At 45.6% G+C, this 22935-nt stretch overlaps 1 protein-coding gene across 1 annotated transcript in view; it reads right to left on the bottom strand.

Moving 5' to 3' along the window:
- Positions 1-22935, bottom strand: part of CACNA2D4 (calcium voltage-gated channel auxiliary subunit alpha2delta 4) — a 164304-nt gene that overhangs the window by 134453 nt on the left and 6916 nt on the right. Inside the window, 7 exon segments of the mRNA XM_030549257.1 lie at positions 341-415; positions 1982-2132; positions 3237-3297; positions 4689-4820; positions 7032-7194; positions 8585-8644; positions 11282-11398. Of these exon segments, the coding sequence (XP_030405117.1) occupies positions 341-415; positions 1982-2132; positions 3237-3297; positions 4689-4820; positions 7032-7194; positions 8585-8644; positions 11282-11398 (759 nt within the window).

Raw genomic sequence — 22935 nt, 5'->3', positions numbered from 1 at the left:
AGCTGAGAGTTATGTGCTTTTGTTTCTTGTGATAGGACAGGAAAGATTGACTGGTATGCTCTGGCTAGTTTGCGCTGCTCCAGAGACACACATCAGTTGTAAACTCGGTTTAACCAGCCAGCTGCACTCAGTTTCCAGCTGCTTTGCGTATCCAGCGAGATGCAGAGCAAATAGTGTGTCACTGTGAATCTGGCTCTAGGTCTCAGAAATAAAAACCCACATGCTTTTGGGACATCAGTTGCTTCCTGTCCTTGGAGTTTCCCACCAAAGCATCACAGTCCCACTAATTCAACTACAATAAGAGAGCTGTCCCAACACCACCTCTGAGTCTGGCACTCACTTCTCTGTTATCTCTGTCTGCTTGGACCAGGATGCCCTTGAAACAGGGTTCAACATAATGAACATAATCGTTGTACTGAAAAGAGAGAAGTAAAAGAATAAGGTTAGCGATAAAAGGAATCTCTTGAAAGTAAGATTCATAAGAGGACATTTAAAGGGATAAAAACAGCATCTATTTTATAGTTATACTGTTTTATTTAGCTCTTTATTTAGAATTTTATTGTGCCAATTTTGTGCTCCAGACACATTACACTTTTAAAAATCCTGCCTTTTAAAATAATACATTAAATAAATTGTAGCATGTTGGCAGTTTAAATCCAGGCACACCCCTAGGTGCAGGGTTAATGCTATTTTATTAACAGAGTTCCAGCAGTCTTCTCCACACTCTAATATCTGTGCAAAAGACTAATTTACATCAGCACTTAAATTCTCAGATTACAGTACACAAGGGGACATATATTACATACATCTCTTTAAAAAAACTAACATATAAAACCCTCCCAGTTTAGTATGATTTCCCTCTGTTCCTGAATCAACACTGCTCACTTCTCCAACTATCCATCCAGGTACTTACATGGCTCCCATCAATGGAATAGTTTAGCAACCTAAACAGATAACAATGAGTTCTCACTTCCTTCCCTAACAGCAGGGGACAAACTTAGGGATTTTGATGTTTTGTTCCCATAAATCTATAAGAATAAGGGTATAATTATAGGAAATCCTGGGCAAAGGGCTGGGGTTTATATTTAGCTCTGAAAGGGAAGAGGTTAGCAATCATTCCCTTTTTCTTTGGCATTGAGTTCCATAGTCTTGATCCTGTGCAATTTCTGTCTTCTGTGGTCACAAGCCACCCCGGTACTGGTCAACTGTCTTATTGTTCCAGTGGTGTCATGGGAAGTCATGGTCACAGAGGGAGAAATAGTCTGTTGGGTATCCAGCCTAATTCCATGGAAAACTTTGAAAATCAGGAGCTTGACCTTTTCCTGGACTCTGTTCTATGGGAAGTCAGTGCAGAGATTGCTGTATCATGGTAATCCCAGTCAGGACATAAACAAGTTAATATCACTACTCTTCAGAAAAGTGCTATCTTTCTTGACCACTAGTAGTCAGGATTTTGCTTATACATCTCACACGAAAGAGCAGCTTTGGCAGCACAATGCCTCCTAGCACCAGGCTAGAGTATTCCTGACTCAGAGGGATGACAGCCATAAATCAAAATAGCACCATCACTTCCTGAAGCACCAAGTGTCCCCAACCCAGTACTGACTCCGTCTCTCTGGGTTTAATCTGTGAAACAGGAAAGGGTCACTCACCAAGATGATATAGTTGCAGACTGAGTTCTTGTATTATCACTAAAGTTTTGTCTCAATAAGAAAAGGAATAAAACTAGGAAAAGGAATGAATAAGCTTTTACTGTCAATCACAGGGTGAATAAGGAATTAACATCTACCCTGCTGGTCACTCAAAGTACTTGCAACTGACTTGTCACAGCCGTTTGTTTTTGTTTCCCATTCTCATCTAACTCTAGAGCTAAGTGCTGTAGTGGTATTACTGCTATCCCTGCATGGTTTGCTAGTGGAGCTGAAAGGCAGGCATGATTGACAGGATGAGTTGTTTTATATTTAGACTAGGATACACTTACTGCAATAATATTGACGAAATCATTTTCCCCCAAAGTGTCCAAAATGGTGATGATGGTGTGTTTGGCAATGGTCATCAGCAGACCCTTCATGCTCCCACTGATGTCCACCACGATTATAATGTCCTTGGGTGAAGTGGCTGCCTGGATGTACCTTTACAGGATTGGGAGAGAAGAGAAGCTGGTACAACATGAGGACCAGGGAAAGCAGAATTCTGGGCATATAATTGGCCATATCAGGTTCTTGATTCTAGACCAGAGGTCGGCAACCTTTCAGAAGCGCTGTGCCGAGTCTTCATTTATTCACTCTAATTTTAGGTTTTGTGTGCCAGTAATACATTTTAACGTTTTTAGAAGGTCTCTTTCTATAAGTCTATAATATATAACTAAACTATTATTGTATGTAAAGTAAATAAGGTTTTAAAAAATGTTTAAGAAGCTTCATTTATAATTAAATTAAAATTCAGAGGCCCCGGACCGGTGGCCAGAACCTGGGCAGGGTGAGTGCTACTGAAAATCAGCTCGCATGCTGCCTTCGGCACACATGCCATAGGTTGCCTACCCCTGTTCAAGACCCACGATAACATGTCTGTCTGGAGCAGCAGCCTAGCAGTGGCAGACGTGGGAATGTACCCTTTATCCCATGCCGGATGTACCACTCATATAACCATGACGGGGCTGTCCTGTTGTTTAACAGTCGTGCTCTGTTGGACCTGGGTTCTTGTTTACTGGGCTGGCAAAGGCTGGGAGTGCTGCAGAGGTGATATGCTCAGACATAGCTGACAGAGGGAACTTGGTGTTATTTAACAGCGATCCCTGCTACTGAGCTGACCGATTCAAAGAGTGGAACTGATGGACTCTGAACAGTCCCATCCCATTGTTCTGCAGTCTCAAAAAGTGGAGGGAATCAAGAAGAGAGTCACTGACAGTGATTCCATATGAGACGTTAGACCCCAAGATCGAGGGAGGGGTGTTGGAAGGGGATGGACAACACTTTCTAATCCAGTATGCTACAATGTGATTGCTTAAACACTAGTTTATCTATCCCCTCTCTCTCCCAGGAGCAGTGCGCAACAGAGGCTCTGATTAGACTCCCCACTGGAGACATTGGACTGTGACGTCTGTGCACTCACCATTCAGATCTCTGTAACCCAACTAGGAAGGAGGGGGACAAAAATCAGGACAAGGGTCAATCAAAGTTCCAAAAGAAGAGGAGAAAAAGGGGGTGAGAGAAAGATGGTGGGGTCTAATTTCTCACCAGCCTCGATTCCTGCAGTCGAAGGAGATGACTCCATTCTCATCTGGCATCCACTTTATCCCTGAACAGAGCAGCAAAAGGAGGACTCAGTGGCTTAATCACTCAGGAAAACAGGCCTCAGATCCCCACCCCTGCAGGCACCAGACATTCAATTATCCTTAGTTCTGAGACCTCATTATTTTAGTTCACAAGGTCATGTGACTCCCACAGCCAACAGCAGAGCTCCAGCAGTTATAGCAGCAAGCACATTGGATAAATACACACAAAGCTTTCCTAACTTTAATTTCTGGCCTTCTCACATTCCCTTGAATGTGTTGATTAATTTTTATGCAAAATGTTCCTGAAAGCACCAGGCACAGCCCAGTGACATTTAAAAATTGGGGAGGGAGTGCATTTACTTTCATCTTTATTCCATTTGTACGCAACTTTCTCCAATATCTGCAGAGCTGTTGACTGTGGTGATTTTTTTGACGAGTGAGGTGATTTTGGCTGAGGTTGAAGCCAGTTTGGCGATGATGTGAGAAGCTCCAGGCTCTAATGAATTTGAGCCCTCTGATTGGCTGCCTACCCTATGTGCCTGCCTCCTGGGGCTGAGCAACCAACTAGAGTTGCTCAGGAAAAAGCTCTTCCCTCTTCCCCCTCTCATCAGCAGCCCAATCATTCTCACAAGAGAGGATGAGGGAGCTAAACTCCCTCCCCTCAGCCTGCAACTCAATACATATGGGAGAGTGGGCAACACTGATATTCACACACACACACACTGGTGATGGGCAGGGGGAGTTCAAAACAATCAAAAGCCAGACCGAAACCACAATATAATCTTTTTGGGGAAAAAAAAATTTTTTTGGAGGGAGAACAATCTCATGATTTTTGGGGGATCTGACTGATGATATTTTATCGCTTGAGGTTGACAATATTGTATCTTTTTTCTTACAGAAAGGCTGAGAACCTTAAAAAAGTAGAAAGAGAGATAGGTGTGTGGCCCAGACTGAGCACTAAAGGCTTTGTCACACTTTCTCAGGGCAGATGGCACTGAAGCAGGCAGTCAGCCTGAAACATATATAGGCAAGCAGAATACCTTTGGTGTCACAGGTGCAACACACTGGCTGTGTTGTCTCCCCGGTATGGTAGCTAGTGGCTAGAGAATGAAAGCCTTCTATTGCCACCAGTGTTACTCTTTTACAGGAATGTGCCTTTAGTACACACCATCCCAGTTCAATTAGCTCAAGCAGCCTGTGGTTGTTGGTTATTTCCAAGAGGTCTCCCTTTTGGGGAATCCAACCCCAGACCCATATGTAATCCATACTTACTATTCTACAATGGAAGGCAATGATCCCCCTATCCCTAGGCTTCCCAGAACAGGTTCTGTGTCAATGTGTTCCCTTCCCTGGTGAGTTTCATGTTTTGCCCAGATTTTTAGAGAAAGGGCTAGGAATGTCTGAGCCTCTTTACCTGGGTAAAGTCTGAAGAATCCTGTGGAGCTGCCAAAGTACTGCCAGGTCAAGGTTGGGTCTCTTTGGAAATTGTCCACAAAAATAGGATTCAAGGCTTCTGACATGTAAACTCCATTCAATATGTCAGGGTCTGTGGGGAAAGGCGGAGCCAGGAAACATAGGCAGAGAGGAAGAAAGAGTGCAACAGGGGGAAAAAAGCACAGTATAGAGGAGAGTGGTGAGAACAAAGAGAGAGACCCAGACAGTGTGGAACCTGTACATACAATACATGTATGTACATACAGTAATTGTATGAATTCTTCGTAGTCTGAACACAGTTACAACATGTATTCCTCACCACTGTCACTCCATTCATGATGACAAATACCATATTGAAATTGGCTTTAAAACAAACCTTGCAAGAGGAACTGTCTTCACTGTTCAAGCAAACCCTGGAATGTAAGTTACCACTAGCAATGGTGCTTGGTCACACATCATCTCCCTTCCTCTTCTGGGGTTTATCTACCTTGGCTGATTTACATCAAGTTAGAACAGGGTCCCAAGGGGTTATGGTAATTAACTCAAGGTTAAATACAATGTTGCACCAAGTATAGACAGGGATTGTCTGTTATATCATCATAACAGCTCCCTGTGGTAGGCCAACCAGCTGAAACAATGTTAAACATGACAGTCCCTGGTTACAGTGAGTGTTTAACATTGCGAGCTGGTTATCAGGACTCCTACAGTTATGTTTTAACATGATGCAATTACCCAGTGTAGACAAACCCTTAGATTTAAAAGCCCTCCATCTTTCTCCTACTACTCTCTGTTTTGATATCTCTCCCCTGGTTTTCTTCATTCCATTACTCTGTCTCTGCTTCTCCCCCAAGGCCTGAACTCTGATCCCGGACCCCCGATTTCACTTACACCTGTGTAAATCTGAAGATTTACATAAGACATCTGAGGCTAACATGCGACTGCTTGTAGTAGTATCTACTCCCGCACCAGAGAGGGTAAAATGGAGCAGCAGCAAGAGGACAAGTGAGGCTTTGATCAAAACCCTCTTTTTGCAATAAAACCCTCTGAGGCTTTTGAACTTTGCAGGGTGTATATAATTTCTAAATCTAACAGCATAACAAATAATGATAGCGAAGCTTTAAAAGGGAATCACTGTAGGCCAAATAAATCCTGGGACTCACGAGTGTCTGTAAGTGAAGGGCTAGAGCAGTGACACTCAGACCTCAGTGGTTCAGGCGCCAAATTAGCGACCAATGTTACACAAAAGAGCCACAGTGGTGTGAATTCATTGTTTCATTGAATATATATTATTCTCACAGCAAAATGACTGAACAAATATTATTATTTTACCAAATACAATTGGTTAGTAACAGAGTAAAAGCTTCATGACTGGTTAATAACTTAGATTGGTTAATAATTAAATCACACTGTTTTAATATCACGTGCTGTAAAAAGCTGCAGGAGACGCATTAAAGAGCCATTTGCAGCTCCCAAGTCTCAGTCTGAGTATCACTGGGTTAGAGGCTTGGCTGCTTGCATGATGATAGATGACCTGGTTTAAGTAGCTGAAGTCATGTGGTTTTAGAGGCTAAGCAGGGCTGAGTATGGTCAGTAGTTGGATCGGAGACCTCCCAGGGAACGGGTGTTTATGGAACACATGGATCTTTTGTGCCTCAGATTATAGCCCTTAGGGCTGTCAGCTCAGCATGAAATTCATTTTAAAATGTTTAGGAGAAGAAAACCTCTCTCTGCATTGGCCCTGGAATCATGTAACCGCTAAGGATATAATCACCAGCACCTACCTCTGTTTGCTCCTGTAGCTTCACTGAGCTCACATACAGACAGTCATAGGAGAGAAGACAGAAGTAAGGGAGCATTTCCTGCCAAAATGTTTACAAGGAGAAGGATTGATGGTCTGGCAGGCACAGAGCCAGTGGCTGGTGGCAGCCTGCTATGTCAATAGAAGAGGGCAGCAACTTTAGAACAATTGTTGTCAAGAGCCTCAGCTTGTAAGGACTATGCAGCCCCATGTTTCAGGAGCTTGCTCACTAATTCCAATAGAGATAGGCCAGCTCCTGATTTAAGGCCAGATTGTGATTGGCAGATGTGTGGATGCACAAAGAAGGGAGGACAGTAACCAAGCACAATTGCAATGACGTTGCTGCAGTAGGCATGTCCCCTCCCAGAGCTCCTCACTGCCACCAGAAGGACAGTGCCTTAAAGTCACAGTACAACCTTTATTCTCTATCTTTCACTTCCCACCCTCCTATTTGTGTTGTTATTCCACTGTAGTTTCCAGGTTCCCCTCACAGGGTTGTGAAGTCAGAGGCAAGGGCCCTATTACCTTTGTTGTAGACATTGGTTGGGAGCTGCACATCACTGTACGTTGTGTTCACCAGCAGATTATTGAAATGCTCATTTGGCTCAAGAATGAATTCGTCTCCAAGCTCCACATAATTATCATTCTCATCCTTTTCATTAATCAGGAGAGAGTTGTAGTAATCAAACTGTTGATGAGGAGCAATGAGACAGAGGAAAGGGGAAAGACAGCAAGAGAGTTTATTATCGGTACTGCCAGAAAAAAAAATCTTTCCCTGCTTTTCACCACTGCCTCCCTCCTCTGGAGCCCTTCCCCACTGCCAGAATCCTTCCCTGCAGTGGGGAAAGGCTCCAGCAGCAGGGAGCTTGTAGAGCCTTTCCCCACTGTCGGAGCCTTTCCTCGCTGCCTCCCTGCTGCCAGAGATTTTCCCCACTGCTGTAGCCTTTTCCTGCAGCTAAAACCAGCAGTGCATATGGGAAGGCATGGCTTGGGCAAGTAAAGAGCCATATACCAGGGTACATGCCATACCTTTCAGGCATATCTGTACACCTTGTCTAAGCCATACCCGACCATCTACACTGCTACTTAAACCTGTGCTAGGGGGATTACCTGAGAACATATGCTACACTCCACTGAAAGAAGCGTGCAATGTAGACGTAGCCTCGATCTTTAATCCTTCACCCCACGCTCTTTGACAGATGTGTTCAGGTAGCTCCAGTAGAGCTGATAATGGTCAATTCATCACTCTTACCTGTTAGTCATAGAATCATAGACTATCAGGGTTGGAAGGGACCTCAGGAGGTCATCTAGTCCAACCCCCTGCTCAAAGCAGGACCAATCCCCAGACAGATTTTTTGCCCCAGATCCTTAAATGGCCTCCTCAGGGATTGAACTCACAAGCCTGGGTTTAGCAGGCCAGTGCTCAAACCACTGCCAGTCTGTGATCAGATCAACTCACCAGCCCCACCAGCCTTTTATAGCCAAATGACAAGAAGTGAGGTTTACAGTGGAATATACCAATCCAAGAGGAAATGGAGAGTTTCCACTTATCCATCATTCAGAATCCCTGTTATTCCCCCTGTTAAAACTCTACTTCCTCTCCTGCTGATCACAAAGCATCCCTTTCTCCCAGGAGATCTTCCTTTGGAGATCACCTTTAAGGGCATTCCATGAGCTAGCTACAGCTGGGGGTACCAGAGAGTCTGGAGTGGAAGGAGTCGGCATCTTTCTTTCTGCAATATCCCCAGCTGCCACCAACATGTGCAGCAAGAATCTGAAGGGTGCTCTTCAGCATGAGTTTACTACCACTGTGGCAGGGTGAGGAGCTGCCATCATGCCCTGGACCTGTCATGGGAGTCACTTATTTAATCAGGATGACTCCTAATGAGACAGGAGTGAGTTATTAATGTGCTACTGGGTGCTCTGAAGGCAAGGAAATTCCCAACATGCCTAGGAATGGGATGGTTAGATAACTGGGCAATCCTGGAATTGGCAGACCATGCCTGTCTATCAGCCAGTTCCTTCGAGGCTCCCTGTCACATGAACCCGGGCTTTGTCATTGAAGGATATGAACGTACCACCAGAGAGGAGTTGAATTCATGTTTCAGATCTGCGTCTTCCGCTGCTTCCACCAGCCTCTAATGCAAACACACACAGAGGGAGGATGAGTGGGAAACACCGGACAAGTCTTTTCAGAAGCATGAATTGTTCACAAAATATTGAAAAACCCAGTGACTTGGACTTCAGATCTAGTTCAGCACAGCAGAGGAAGCTATGGGAGGTTACAAATTCCCCTGCATCCAATAAAGGAACTAAAGTTCTGTGCAGCAAGTTTCAAATCTGGGGAACGTACTCACAGCTAGTCATTCCTAAGACTTTGTCCCCCCAAACAATGAGTAGGTGGCACTGAACATATTCATAGAGAGAGACTTCTATTCAGAAGAACACCAGAAGTTTTCATTCCACTTTAACTGGAGCCTCGTGAAAAAGACAATCCAGAGCCAGCCCAGCTTCAGCCTATCACCAACATAAAGGGAACTGAGAAAAACTGAGTGATGACCGGATTTTTAAAAGGGCCGGGAAATATTATGACCATTCGTAAACTTTTCCAGCTATGGAAGCTAAAATAATCATCTGCATTATCAAATTTCATATTTCAGGGCACCAACCAATCATTTGTTTAGATTAAGATGGAATCCTGCTCAAACACAGCCACTTTTACAACATCACACAATCAGGGCCAGCGCAAGGATGTTTTGCGCCCTAGGTGAAACTTCCACCTTGCGCCCCCCTCCCGCACCCCTGCCCTGAGGCACACCCCCTCCCCCGCGGCAGCTCCCCCCCCACCCTGAGGTGCCCCCCTTGTGGCAGCTCCCCACCCCCCACCCTGAGGCACGCCCCCCACTCCAGATCACCCCTGCTCCACGCACAAGCACGAGCGCAAGCACACCGTCGCTGCTTCACTTCTCCTGCCTCCCAGGCTTGCGGCGCCTAAGCTGATTGGCACCGCAAGCCTGGGAGGCGGAAGAAGTGAAGCAGCTCACCCCTGCCCTGCCTCCTCCCTGAGCACGCCGTCACTTCTTCACTTTTCCCGCCTCCCAGGCTTGCGGCGCCAATAAGCTTAGGCACCGCAAGCCTGGGAGGTGGGAGAAGTGAAGCAGCCACGGCATGCTCGGGGAGGAGGTGGGGCAGGGGTGAGCTGGGGCAGGGAGTTCCCCTGCGTGCCTTCCCCTTACTTGCTGCAGGCAGCCCTCTCTGCGCTCCCTTACCCCAACTCCCTCCACCGAAATGCCGACGGTGACCGGGGTGGCCGAAGATCCAGCCGCCGTGGTCGCTGCCAAAGAAAATGGCACCCCCCAAATCCTAGTGCCCTAGGCGACCGCCTAGGTCACCTAAATAGTTGCACCGGCCCTGCACACAATAAACTGTAGCTGTGTTATGGGCCTTAATAAGGCTATCCAAGTTTGAATCTGAGTCTGAACTTCATGGAAGGTCTCTAGTTCTCTGATGAGTCAAACCAAAACCCTGGACCTGAACACACCTAGAGTTTCCTTTTGATCTAGATCCAAACATTGTTTTTTGGCCCATCTTTACTTTTTTTTAAGCACCAAATGGTTTTTAAGGAGCCAGGACTCTGTGACTATTGATCTTCACTTTTAAAATTAGGGTGAATACACTGGCACACAACGGATTCATAGATGTTAAGACTAGAAGGGACCATTATGATCAAGATTCTAGCCTGACTTCCCTACATAGCACAGGTCAAAGAACCTCACCCAATCAGAGAGCAACTAATGCGCACAATACACATTCTCAAGCAGCTGCAAGAGTCAAATTCACAGTCCATGGGTATTGCTCAGCGACAATAGTCACAGTACGCCACATTGGGCCACATGATGTTCAAACAGGCTGCCACTCGTCAATAGCCAGTGTTCACTGCACAGGGCAGGGGTCTCACCTTCTGGAGGGTTAGCCCTGGATCTGTTAAATGAATGTTCATTATCTCATAAAAAGACCAAGCTGAGTCATTACTCTACTTAAATCTACTTCCTTATGATAACTATCCTTATACCTCTTGTCAACTGTCTGTAATTGACCACCTTGATTAACACTACAAAAAAGTTTTTTTCCTGCTGATAACAGGTCATCTTAATTAATTAGCCTCTTAGAGCTGGTATGGCGTCTTCTCTATATGTATATATACACTCTTCTTATATGTTCCATTCTCTGCATCAGATGAAGTGGGACTGTAGCCCACGAAAGCTTAAGCTCAAATAAATGTGTTAGTCTCTAAGGTGCCACGAGTACTCCTGTTCTTTTTATGGATACAGACTAACCCGGCTGCTACTCTGAAACCTGTCATTATCTCATATTTATTTTGAAGCTAGCCAAGTCACTTGTTTTATTTTTCACCCCTGGCTGAGGTAGAAGCCATTATTCCTCTGTTTGCCATTATCTTTCTGCTACATAATAACTGATGGAGTCAAGAGGCACCAGCTGTTGTTATACCTGCATAGCTTAGCAGTTGCAGGGAAATCAGGAGGTATTTAGGATCCTAAAGATGCAGACAGGCACCTAGTGGGATTTTCAAAAGCACATAGGTAACTGAGTCCCATTGATTTCAATGGAAGTTAGGTGCCTAGGTGATTTGTAACTCCCACTAGGATCTTATCTACATCATTAGGTGCCTAAATACCTTTAAAAATTGGCCTTCAGTGTCTCTAGCTTTGTGTTTGGAAGAAGGGGATTTCCCCATAAAGTTCCCAAGTTTGTACCTCAACAGCTTCTACTTTTCTGCGCAGCATGCTCTCCATCTCTTCTGAGAACTTCTTCACCAGCTCCAAGCCATTCACCTCCTTGATCTTCAGAATCGGCTCCACATCTTTGTACTTCTGGACGAAGGAAAGGAGAAAATCCTCACTGAATAAAAGATTCACTAGGAAAGTTGTGAATCAATTACATTAGTTGGGCATTCTAGTTACTAGGAGAGATGCATCTAAAGGGTGGTCCTGATATTCATCTATCCTTTTCTATGCCTCCCCTTTCTTCCCTTCAGCTGGACCTGTGCAAATAACTGGTGCATAATGTAGTTAATTTACACCTCTATGCATAAGTAACTGATTTGCTGGTGCCATCAGGTGCTTGTAGTTGTCTAAGTTATCTCAGCTGCACCAGCAAATGAACACCCATGCAAAAATGTGCCTGTGGTTATTTGCACCCGTAAGCTGTGCAAAAATGGAAGCCAAGTTTTGAAAACTTGCCAATATGTGTATGTACATCAATGATAACTCTATATGTGCCATGCATACCTGCCACCATGCCACCTTGAGCTGAACTCTTGTCAACTCTCACAAGCCAAGGGAGACTGGGTCTTATCAGTGCTTATATGGGACTTAGGAGACCTTCCAGACAAACCTAGGGGTGCAGGCAGTGGTGATGGTGACTGAGTTCCAGAGTCAGTGCTGAACCAATTCCTCTGCCTTGGGGTTAATGAGCACTAGAGGTGGGGATGCCCTCCATTGGCTGAGACAAAGTCCTGACAACTTCATAGTCATTCAAGATTTTCTGACATTTGATACAAAATAGAGATTTAACCCCCCAGTATTCTGTCCAAATTCCAAACTGGGCAATTATATTGTGCGTGCCTAAATCATCCCTGCAGTTTCCATATTAGATGTGATAGTTCTTATGTCTTCTCTTTAAAAACAATGAGGAAAGATGAGCAGACCAGATGGGAGCAGGAAGGGAAACAAACTGCAAAAGGAGACAATCTGATTAACCTCTGTCAAAAAGGACAGAGCTCTTATCCCTCTAGCGGCGATGGTGATGAGACTGTTTTGATTTAAGCGGGAAAACAAATGAATAGATTCCCATAGTCCCTCAGCCTTTCTCTTTGCAGTATATGCGCTCCATCCTTGCCCCCGGAGGTGCAGGGTTTATAAACAGGCTATGTGGAGAAAGTTTTGTGAGATCCCCTTCTTAAAATATTGGCAGCACACCAGTGCTCTCAGCCTGAGGTTCACTCTCCAACACGATACAAAATGAGTGGGGGGCAGAGGATTTGTGGGTCCTTTCCAATTACAAGATGTGGAGAGGGGTTTGAATGTCTTTGGGATAAACCACCAGGGCTCCTATTGTTAGACAAGCTCACTCATCCTTAGAGAAGGCTGCTGAGCTTATGTGGAGTCTGCCCTGAGGAGGGGACAGGGCTGAGGAGGCAGGACAGAAATAGCATATACGCAGCTTGCAGCAGGCACGTGTGGAAGCTACTAGTTCTGTCTGGCATGATTAACAGAGCAAGGCTTTACTGGATTAAAAACTCCAGCCCTTGCGTCCATGCTGCTGCTGCTAGGTAGCCGGACTGGATGGGGGAGGGGGAAAGAAGAGGCGGGGTTGATCGCAAAGGTTAGCACAGCAACACTACCAACAGGAGATTTACAGCTCACAGACGGAAGGCCCTGGATGATGACGAGATCACGGGACTCATCCCAGCTGCTGCCAGCCTGTCCCATTTAACTGTGTCATAGTTTCATCTGCAGAGAAGCTGATCTCTGCTACTCCGGGGGCTTTAATCAGGGCCCTCCTCTGTGAGATCAGAGTAATCTCCCTCTGGAATGCAAGACAGCTGGGAAAACTATACTAGCATTTGCATGCTCTGTGCGAAGAAAACACTATCAGCAATGGATAAGCTGGGGTTGTACAATATGGAGTAGTGATTGTTCCCAACAGCCCAGGGCTGAACAGCAGCCTTTTCGCTCCAGCAGGGTAATAACAGCACTTTGCACTCCTGTCAGTGATTTTGAGCATGCTTCTGACACATCAGTATTAGAGGTTAAAAGGATATCAATAACCATGGGCATTTGAGTTTACCAGCCACAGGGTACATTAAGAGCCCAGCCACACATTGTGTGCACAACTCAATCCTTAGAATTCTCACCGTTGGGGAGATATTGCACAACATTAGCAGCTGGATATTTCAATGAATTCGTTGGGGCTGTGTTCACCTTTGTATTCCATGAAATATTCTAGAAAATAATTTTACTGGCCGGAATGTTGATGAAAACAGTGAATTTTAATAGGACTTTTAGAGACTATTTGCTGAAAGAATATTCACATCCTACGTGTAGGGAATGCAAATAATGCCATGTGACCTCAGGTATTAAGATCAGTTACTATAGTGATAAGTGCACTATAAATGTCTAGGTAGACTTCTGTGTTCAATCAAAACTAACCAACACAGATCACATTTAGAATCTTGGTTATTACATATCCACCCAGATTCACTTGCTGAAATTATCAGCATTATTTTTTAATAATAAAGAGTCAAAAAACAACCCCCTCGCCCCCCAACAGAAGAAAAACTGGTAAGTTGCTTGAGTACAAGTCACAAACAGAAAAAGAGTCTATGCTCATAAGCTACAACACTCCTTTAAAACAATGGTAACAACTAATTGGGATTCTCCTTCGGCACAAGCTGGGGAGGCTGAGGACCCAAAGTACTGTACCCTTTGCTGTGTCTGTGAAATGATTACATTGCCAAATACATGTTCCTGTTCCAACCTCCATGAAATTTAGTCCACTGAAGTACTTAGCACTGCATAACTCACTGACAGTGCCACTACTTAAGTCAGAGAAAGACATTCCACCCTCACCCAGCAAAATCACTTAACATTTATTATTTAATTTGTCTGTTCTGTCCATTCTGCAATATTTAGTAATCTCCTTACTCAGTCTCATCTCCAGCTGAAGCCAACAGGGGGTTTAGCCACAAAGGAAAGCAGGTATTGGTTCTAGGAAACATGTTCATTTTTCAATTTCTAATTAACTAAATATTGTAAGCGTGAAATCCTGGGCCCATTGAAGTCAATGGCAGTTTTTCAATGGAGCCAGGATTTCACCCTCATTGATCTCTTTTTTTCTCAGTAAAAACAATAGTAAGTAATTCAGCTACTTAGGGTCAAATCCTGATCCACATGTCCTCCAGACCATGAACAACCAAGTTTTCCATGATGTGGCTGGGTTGTGTGGTCACTGAAATTCTCAGCAGTGGCTGTTGTATAACAGAGAGCAGCTGGCAGACTCTATAACCGGCAAACTCGACAAGCCATAGAAAAACAAAGCCTGGATTTTTGGTGCCCTTCAAATGTACTTTGTCAGCCTCATGGAGTTTTGTGGGCCTTCTGCTATGCTTTCTCCTCCCATGGATTTTTCAGTGGGCAGGAATGATCCAGCCCTTTTTATCTAATTACTAGAAGTTAGCAGGAATTAGAAAGTATTACTTATTGCATAATGCACAGGTTTTTTACTACTGTTAAGAAAAGAAACGACTAATTTAAAGTAATCTGTCTCTTTGGGTGAAAGCAATTTGTATAAAATTCATCCCTTTGAACACAAAAGGCCTGTGAACCATTTCAGTCCCATTTAAGTTTTCAAAATAGGGCTCACAGAAAAGGAACCACCCAAGCTAAAGAAGATGTATGCTTTGCCACTGTTCCCACAGCAAAGCCAACGCATTGCGGTAGAGATTTCAGCAGACCAGAGCAAATCAATTTTTAAGCATCCTTTGGTGGCCATGTAAAATTTGCTGTGACTATGTCCTGGCTGGTTCCTGGCTCACTGCTAGCTGAGGAATGGGGCTTCATGTTGCTTTCTGGTGTCATCATAATTCTAACACAGCCTAAGGATTTACTGGGCCTCGTGGGATGGGTGCAGGTTGGCGGTATCCAGGAGGATTGGAAGCAGGAGGTGTTGGTTGCAACGGGAATGCCTTATTAGTTTTCCTCTCTTTAAAACAACAAAAGCACGCAAACACGGCCAATGAAATTCCATACAAAATGTTAATTAATGAAATAGAAGATTTAAATATAGAAAAGGCAGAAAATGAAAAATTATGGTGCTAACAGCAACAGGAATTTAGTTACATAGTAAAGATATCAAGCTTCTAATGCAAGGCCAAATTCTGCTGTCCTTATTGTTATTACTCAGGTTTTTACTATGTTGTTACACAGACAAAACTCCCATTGACTTCAGTAAGGGTTTTGCCTGAGTGAGGAGTGAGCAAACATTGAGAAAAAACTCCAGGATTTGGCCTCTGCATTGTAAATCCACTGGGGAAGGGACCTGTCCTTATATTTGTCTGCAAAGCACCCCAAATACCTATAATGCTGCAGCAGCAAGCCAAAATATTTCATATGTGAAATGTGCCATGCAGCTCAAATACAACAATGTTGCTTTGGAAACTCTTGTATTTGAATTTTCTGACTTCTGTGCATTCAAATCTCCTGTCTTAACATAAATGGAGTCTGGGTGCACATGTGTGTGTGTGTGTGTGCGTGATTACATAAAAGTTGTTTGTAGGTCTGGCCTCTTTGAAAACAAGTTTCACCTATTTCAAGAGGTTTGTTCACACTACTGCATTAGGAGGATATCTGATCTTAGCCTCATGAAATTGCTCTCTCTCTCTCCACAGCTATACCCGTCAAGCATGCAGATTGAAGTCCTTCAAGCTTATCTGCTTTAAGAAGCTTATTACCGAAGATGGTGTTTGATCTAGAGTTTCCTAACAGGATAGAGGATGAGGAAAGACGTGGGGAAATGGGCACAGCAGGAAGAGAGGGGAAAACCCAGGACAAGAGGGAAAAATAATAGGATTCGAGAGGGAGCAAGGGGGGGGGGAAGAGGTAATTCTGACTTGTCTGAGCTGCATGTGTATTTCTCTAGTAATGTCTAAACTGGATAAGAAATGGACTTGGAGAGATGACTCAGAGAAGGAGAGAGTACGCAGGGCTGTGTTGGATCAGAAATCAAACCCGGTTCCTGCAGGAAGTGACAATGGTGACTCAGTGAGGGCATTCTTCCCCTGAGACGCTGCTGAACCAGTGTCCCACTCTGACATCAAGAATTCATTTCAAGCAAAGCACAGTTCATCTGCATGAAGTACAGCAGGTCTGCATCGTGCACAAGAGAAAGACAGATACTGCCTTCTCTTTATCAGTGCACTGCTCAGTATCTTTGATGGGGACAGGTGAAATGTGGCTATTCATGGGTGGGGGATGCTCTGTCTTCTGTCAGGGAAAGACAGGTGCCACCCCTGCTGCGTGAATCCTGGGCTGGATTTGCTGGTCAGAATCAAATTGGCTTTCAGTCAGAAATCAATCGTCTTGTCTCTGAGAGAATCACATGTAAGTTTTTTGCGGGATTTGGTGCAATCTTTTATTGACAATCCAAACAGGGTGACTGTGATCATCCCTCCCCTCCCCTCCTCAAGCTGTCTATAGCTCACAGGGACAGCAACCAGGTCGGGAAAGCAATGGTGTCCCAGGTTACTGGGTGTGCTTGCACTGAACGCCTTCCACTATCACAAAAGACACTATCATGGCACAGCATCTTAGCACTAGCCCTTTCTACAATACAGAAATTGATGTAGAAACTACTCTCACTTCTCCCTATTCCCAGAAATGGGTTATTTACTGGGCCATAATTGGAGCAGAATCCCCTGGGAGATTGGGCGAAGAGGATGATAACAGGGCTGCATATCTGTCATCCACTAGGGGCGCCAGGTTCCACCACAGACACCTATTGCCTGGAAGCAGAACACAGGGAGACTGATTGCACCAGCAGGCTCATACAGCCACTTGGGGGTGATTTTCAACAATGCTCAGCACTGGCTGAACTCTGCTCCTCAGTTTACAATTAGCTTCACTGGGAGCAGGGACAGGCCAGTGCTGAGCACTTTCAAAGACCCACCCTCAGTGCTATATACAGAGGCCATCCAAGCCAATGAGCCATCGGCAGTCAGCCAAGAGTGTGGCCATATGGAAAGAGGCTGATTTTCACAGAAGGAAGATCTGAATCAGAACAGAAAATCTCCCTCCCACCACTCTCTGGCAATGAGAGCCAGGGGAATGGCAATGATCAAGGGGCAGGTCTGGTGCTCACTGCTCTCCATGCTAAAGCCCACCCTACCTGCATGCAGAGTCACTGTGTGTGAGTTCATGAAGAATGTGATTGGTTCTTTATCTGGCTCATTGAACTGCCTCTCTGCCAGGATTCTGATGAGAACTCTGTCCCCCGGCAATTTCAATGAACACTCCCCCGCCCACCTAGCTTCTGCATTGGCTGGTTCCATATAAAATATACTACTTCCCATCAGACTCATACATGCACACTTCAAATTAGCCTTCTGCAATTGGAACTCAATCACTCCAAAGTTCATGGACAGCAAAAGAGGAGCTGGCCTGACCAAAGCAAGCTCATTATTTCAGATAATTACGTGCTAGTTCACAACTGATTAATTCCAGCAAAAACTTGAGACAGATTTTTGCTGTGCTTCTCCAGTTCCAGCATTTCCTACCTGAGCTCATTGACCGAGCGAAACAAAGAAGATGGTCCAAATTCTCTGCTGGTGCAAATGGGCCAAACACCACTGAAGTCACTGGAGCTGGACCCATTTATGCCAGCTGCTGCCAGTCAGGATGTTCCTAGCAGCTGGAATTGCAAGAAGTGGAGGGTATGAAGGTTGCTATTCCTGTGCTGAAGTTGCAGGGGCATGGATTAAAGAACTGTGAATGATAGGCAGGGTAGGCTGAGCAATTCTTTATTCCAAGGCAATCTAGTTGTATACAGCTGCTTTCAGGACTGGCATCACAATGCCCTTCAGAGAATCAGTCCTAAACTAAAGAGGAAAACCAGATTTAAAAGCAAGATTTAAAGAGGGAAGTGACTCAGTGGAACAGTGGGAGGAAGACAGATGAGGAAGTACACATAAACAAGAAAGCCCTAGCTGGGAAAGCCCAGGGAACAGAGAGGAAGGCAATATTGGAGTAGAGTGAGCAGGTGGGGGAGTAGACGTATATGTAGTTAAGAAGGGAGGGGAAGAGTGAATATGGTCATTAAGGGAAATGGGTGGATATGAGGTCAGAGGAGAAAGGTGGACAGTGCCCATGGACAGTATGAAAAGCTAGGAGGACAATTCTGAGTCCGAAGTGGCTAATGAGCCAATGAAAGCATCAGAGAGAGGTACAAAGCCCACCTGGACCAATGAAGGTTAGAGGGTAGGCACTGGGAAATGAATCCAAATGGTCTTGAAATAGGGTGACCAGACAGCAAATGTGAAAAATCGGGACGGGGATGGGGGGTAATAGGAGCTTATATAAGAAAAAGACCCCAAAATTGGGACTGTCCCTATAAAATCAGGACATCTGGTCACCCTATCTTGAAAGTTAGTGAAGATTTCCTAGGCCTGGTCCACACTACGCAGTTAAATCGATTTTAACAGCATTAAATCAATTTAACGCTGTACCCGTCCACACTACAATGCACTTTATATCGATTTAAAGGGCTCTTTAAATCAATTTCTGTACTCCTCCCCGACGAGAGGAGTAACGCTAAAATTGATATTAACATATCGATTTAGGGTTAGTGTGGCCACAAATCGAAGTTATTGGTCTCCGGGTGGTATCCCACAGTGCACCACTGGCCGCTCTGGACAGGAATCTGAACTCTAATGCACTGGCCAGGTATACAGGAAAAGTCCCGTGAACTTTTGAATTGCATTTCCTGTTTGGCCAGCTTGGAGCTCTCATCAGCACAGGTGACCACGCAGAGCTCATCAGCACAGGTAACAATGCAGTCTCCTGAGAATAGAAAAAGAGCACCAGCGTGGACCGCACGAGAGGTACTGGATCTTCTCGCTATATGGGGAGAGGATTCATTGCTAACAGAACTGCGTTCCAAAAGACTAAATGAAAAAACTTTTGAAAAAATTTCCAGGACCATGATAGAGAGAGGCCACAGCAGGGACTCAGTGCAGTGCAGAGTGAAAGTGAAGGAGCTCAGACAAACCTACCAGAAAACCAAAGCAGCAAAGGGAAGATCAGGGTCAGGGCCAAAAACATGCTGCTTCTACGCTGAGCTGCATGCAATTTTAGGGGGCTGCGCCACCACTACTCCCCCCTTGTCTGTGGATTCCGAGGTGGGGGTTATAATCTCAACCATGGATGAGGATTCAGCGGAGGGGGAAGATGAGGAGGAGGAAGAGGAGGATGAGCTTGCAGAGAGCACACAGCACTCCATTCTCCCCAGCAGCCGAGAGCTTTTTGTGACCCAGACGGAATTACCCTCCCAGCCCTCCCAAGCCACTACCCCAGACAGTGAAGCCATGGAAGCGACCTCTGGTGAGTGTACCTTTGTAAATATAAAACATGGTTTAAAAGCAAGCGTTTTTTTAATGATTGATTTGCCATGAGGGCTTTGTATGCATTAGCAGCCAGTAAAGTTACTGGAAAAGTTTGTTAACATGTCTGGGGATGGAGTGGAAATCCTCCAGGGACAGCTCCATGAAGCGCTCCGGGAGGTACTCCAAAAGCCTTTGCAGAAGGTTTCTGGGCAAGGCAGCCTTGTTCCGTCCACCATGGTAGGACACTTTACCGCGCCATGCATGTAGCAAGTAATTGAGTATCATTGCATGACAAAGCCTAGCTGCGTATGGTCCTGGTGATTGCTGGCATTCAAGAAACATCCGTTCTTTATCTCACTCTGTTATCCTCAGCAGAGTGATATCGTTCATGGTAACCTGGTTGAAATTAAGGAATTTAAGTAAGGGGATAGAGAGATGGGGGAGGGGAGGAAGGATAGCGCTGAGCTTTTTAGCGTTTGGCCAGCAGAAATCTTCCCAGCTACCAGCCACGCGGGGGGGTGGGGGCAGGAGAGGAAAGGTTGGTGATTAGCAGTGATCTTCCATGATACCAGCCATGCAGTGGGGGGAGGGGTAAAGCAATTCTAGAGAATTGGATGGGGGCGGGGTTGGCGTCTGCTGCTCCTTGTTAACAGGAAAGAAGCAGCAAAGGTAGAAGGTATGCCTTACCATGACAGCATGCAAGCTGAATTGTGATGCCCGAACCTGCGTCTGTGTTGATCTGTAACACCAGAGCCGCAGGCACTCAATATTAAAAGATTCCAAATGCGACCTTGTAGTGAAATCACATGTGCTATGTAAGGTGAATAGTGTTGTTCACTGTGAAAGAGTATAACCATTGTTCTGTAAAATGTATCTTTTATAATCCTTCTCTCCCTATTTTCCCCCACTCATGCAGCTGCACATTTTTCAAGCCTCCCTACTCCATCTCCAAGGCTAGCTCAGATAAGGCAGAGGAAGAAGAGGACGCGAGATGAAATGTTCTCAGAAATCATGGAAGTAACCTGCAATGAAAGAGCTCATCTGAGGGAGTGGAAGGACGTGGTAGCAAAGTACAGGAAAGATGCCAGTGAACGTGAGGATAGGAGAGACGCTCGAGATGAGAGGTGGCGGCAGGAAGATCAGCAGTGGCGGGATGCAACGCTGGAGCTGCTGCGTGATCAAACTGACATCCTCCGACGTCTGGTGGATCTTCAGGAGGAGCAGCGGGGTCACAGAGTGCCGCTGCAGCCCATCTTTAACCACCCTCATTACTCACCATGTTCCACGTCTTCCTCACCCAGACGTGTAAGAACGCATGGGGGAAGGCTTTGTGCACCAGCCCACTCCACCCCCGTGGACAATCCAACCATAAGGTTGTCATTACATTGAAATGTGCTTAATGGCCTTTTCCTTCCCTCCTATCCTCCTCCCAAACCACTCCCGGGATACCTTGTTAATTCTCTTCCTCTTTTTATAATTACATGCTTTTTAAACCAAGGGGGAGGGTGGGTTGCTTACAGGAAATGACTTTTAATAAAGAATACATGCTTTTTAAACGATAGTGACTTTATTTCCATAAGCAAGCTGTAATCGAAGGGGGAGGGTGGGTTGCTTACAGGGAATGACTTTTAAGAAAGAATACATGCTTTTTAAACGATAGTGACTTTATTTCCATAAGCAAGCCGTAATCGAAGGGGGAGGGTGGGTTGCTTACAGGAGGAGTCAATAAAGGGGGGGAGGTTCATGAAGGGGAAACAAACACAACAGTCACACTGTACCCTGGCCCGTGATTAAACTCGTTTTCAAGGCTTCTCTGATGCGCACCACTTCCTGGTGAGCTCTTCTAATCGCCTTGGTGTCTGGCTGCGCGTAATCAGCGGCCAGGTGATTTGCCTCAGCCTCCCACCCCGTCATAAAGGTCTCCTTCTTACTTTCACAGAGATTGTGGAGCACACAGCAAGCAGCAATAATAAAGGGGACATTGGTTTGGCTGAGGTCTGAGTGAGTGAGTAACGTTCGCCAGCGAGCCTTTAAATGGCCAAATGCACATTCTACCACCATCCTGCACTTGCTCAGCCTGTAGCTGAACAGCTCTTGACCACTGTCCAGGCTGCCTGTGTATGGCTTCATGAGCCATGGCATCAAGGGGTAGGCTGGGTCACCCAGGATAACGACAGGCATTTCAACATCCCCAGCTGTTATTTTCTGGTCCGGGAAGTAAGTCCCTTGCTGCAGCCGTTTAAACAGAACAGTGCTTCTGAAGACGCGAGCATCATGAACCCTTCCTGGCCATCCCACGTGGATGTTGGTGAAACGTCCCTTATGATCCACCAGTGCTTGCAGCACCACTGAAAAGTACCCCTTGTGGTTTATGTACTGGGTGCCCTGGTGCTCCGGTGCCAAGATAGGGATATGGGTTCCATCTATCGCCCCTCCACAGTTAGGGAATCCCATTGCAGCAAAGCCATCCACTATGACCTGCACGTTTCCCAGGGTCACAACCTTTTGTAGCAGCAGCTTAATGATTGCTTTGGCTACTTGCAACACAGCAGCCCCCACAGTAGATTTTCCCACTCCAAATTGATTTCCAACTGACCGGTAGCTGTCTGGCATTGCAAGCTTCCAGAGGGCTATTGCCACTCGCTTCTCCACTGTGAGGGCTGCTCTCATCTTGGTATTATGGCATTTCAGGGCAGGGTAAAGCAAGTCACAAAGTTCAAAAGAAGTGCTCTTACGCATGCGAAAGTTTCGCAGCCACTGCGAATCATCCCACATCTGCAAAACTATGCGGTCCCACCAGTCTGTGCTTGTTTCCCGGGCCCAAAATCGGCGTTCAATGGGTAGAACCTCCCCCATTACCAGCAGGGGCTCCAAAGCGCGGGGGCCCGCGGTTAGGGAGAAATCAGTGTCCATGTCCTCATCACTGTCGTCACTGCGCTGCCGTAGCTGCCTCCTCCTCGCCTGCCTTTGCAGTTCATGGTTCACCATAGACTGCACGAGAATGCGCGAGGTGTTTACAACGTCCACAATTGTGCTATTGATCTGAGCAGGATCCATGCTTGCTGTGCTATGGCTTTTGCTTTCAGTTCACCCAGGAAAAAAGGCGCGAAATGGTTGTCTGCTGCTTTCAGGAAGGGAGGAGTGAAGCTGTACCCAGAACCACCCGCGACAATGATTTTTGCCCCATCAGGCACTGAGATCTCAACCCAGAATTCCAAGGGGCAGGGGAGACTGCGGGAACTGTGTGATAGC

The sequence above is a fragment of the Gopherus evgoodei genome, chromosome 1 (genome assembly GCF_007399415.2).
Source record: "Gopherus evgoodei ecotype Sinaloan lineage chromosome 1, rGopEvg1_v1.p, whole genome shotgun sequence".
Classification (NCBI taxonomy): Eukaryota; Metazoa; Chordata; order Testudines; family Testudinidae; genus Gopherus; species Gopherus evgoodei.
The sequence above is the reverse complement of the archived record's forward strand: the minus strand, read 5'-3'. Positions and strand labels throughout refer to the sequence as shown.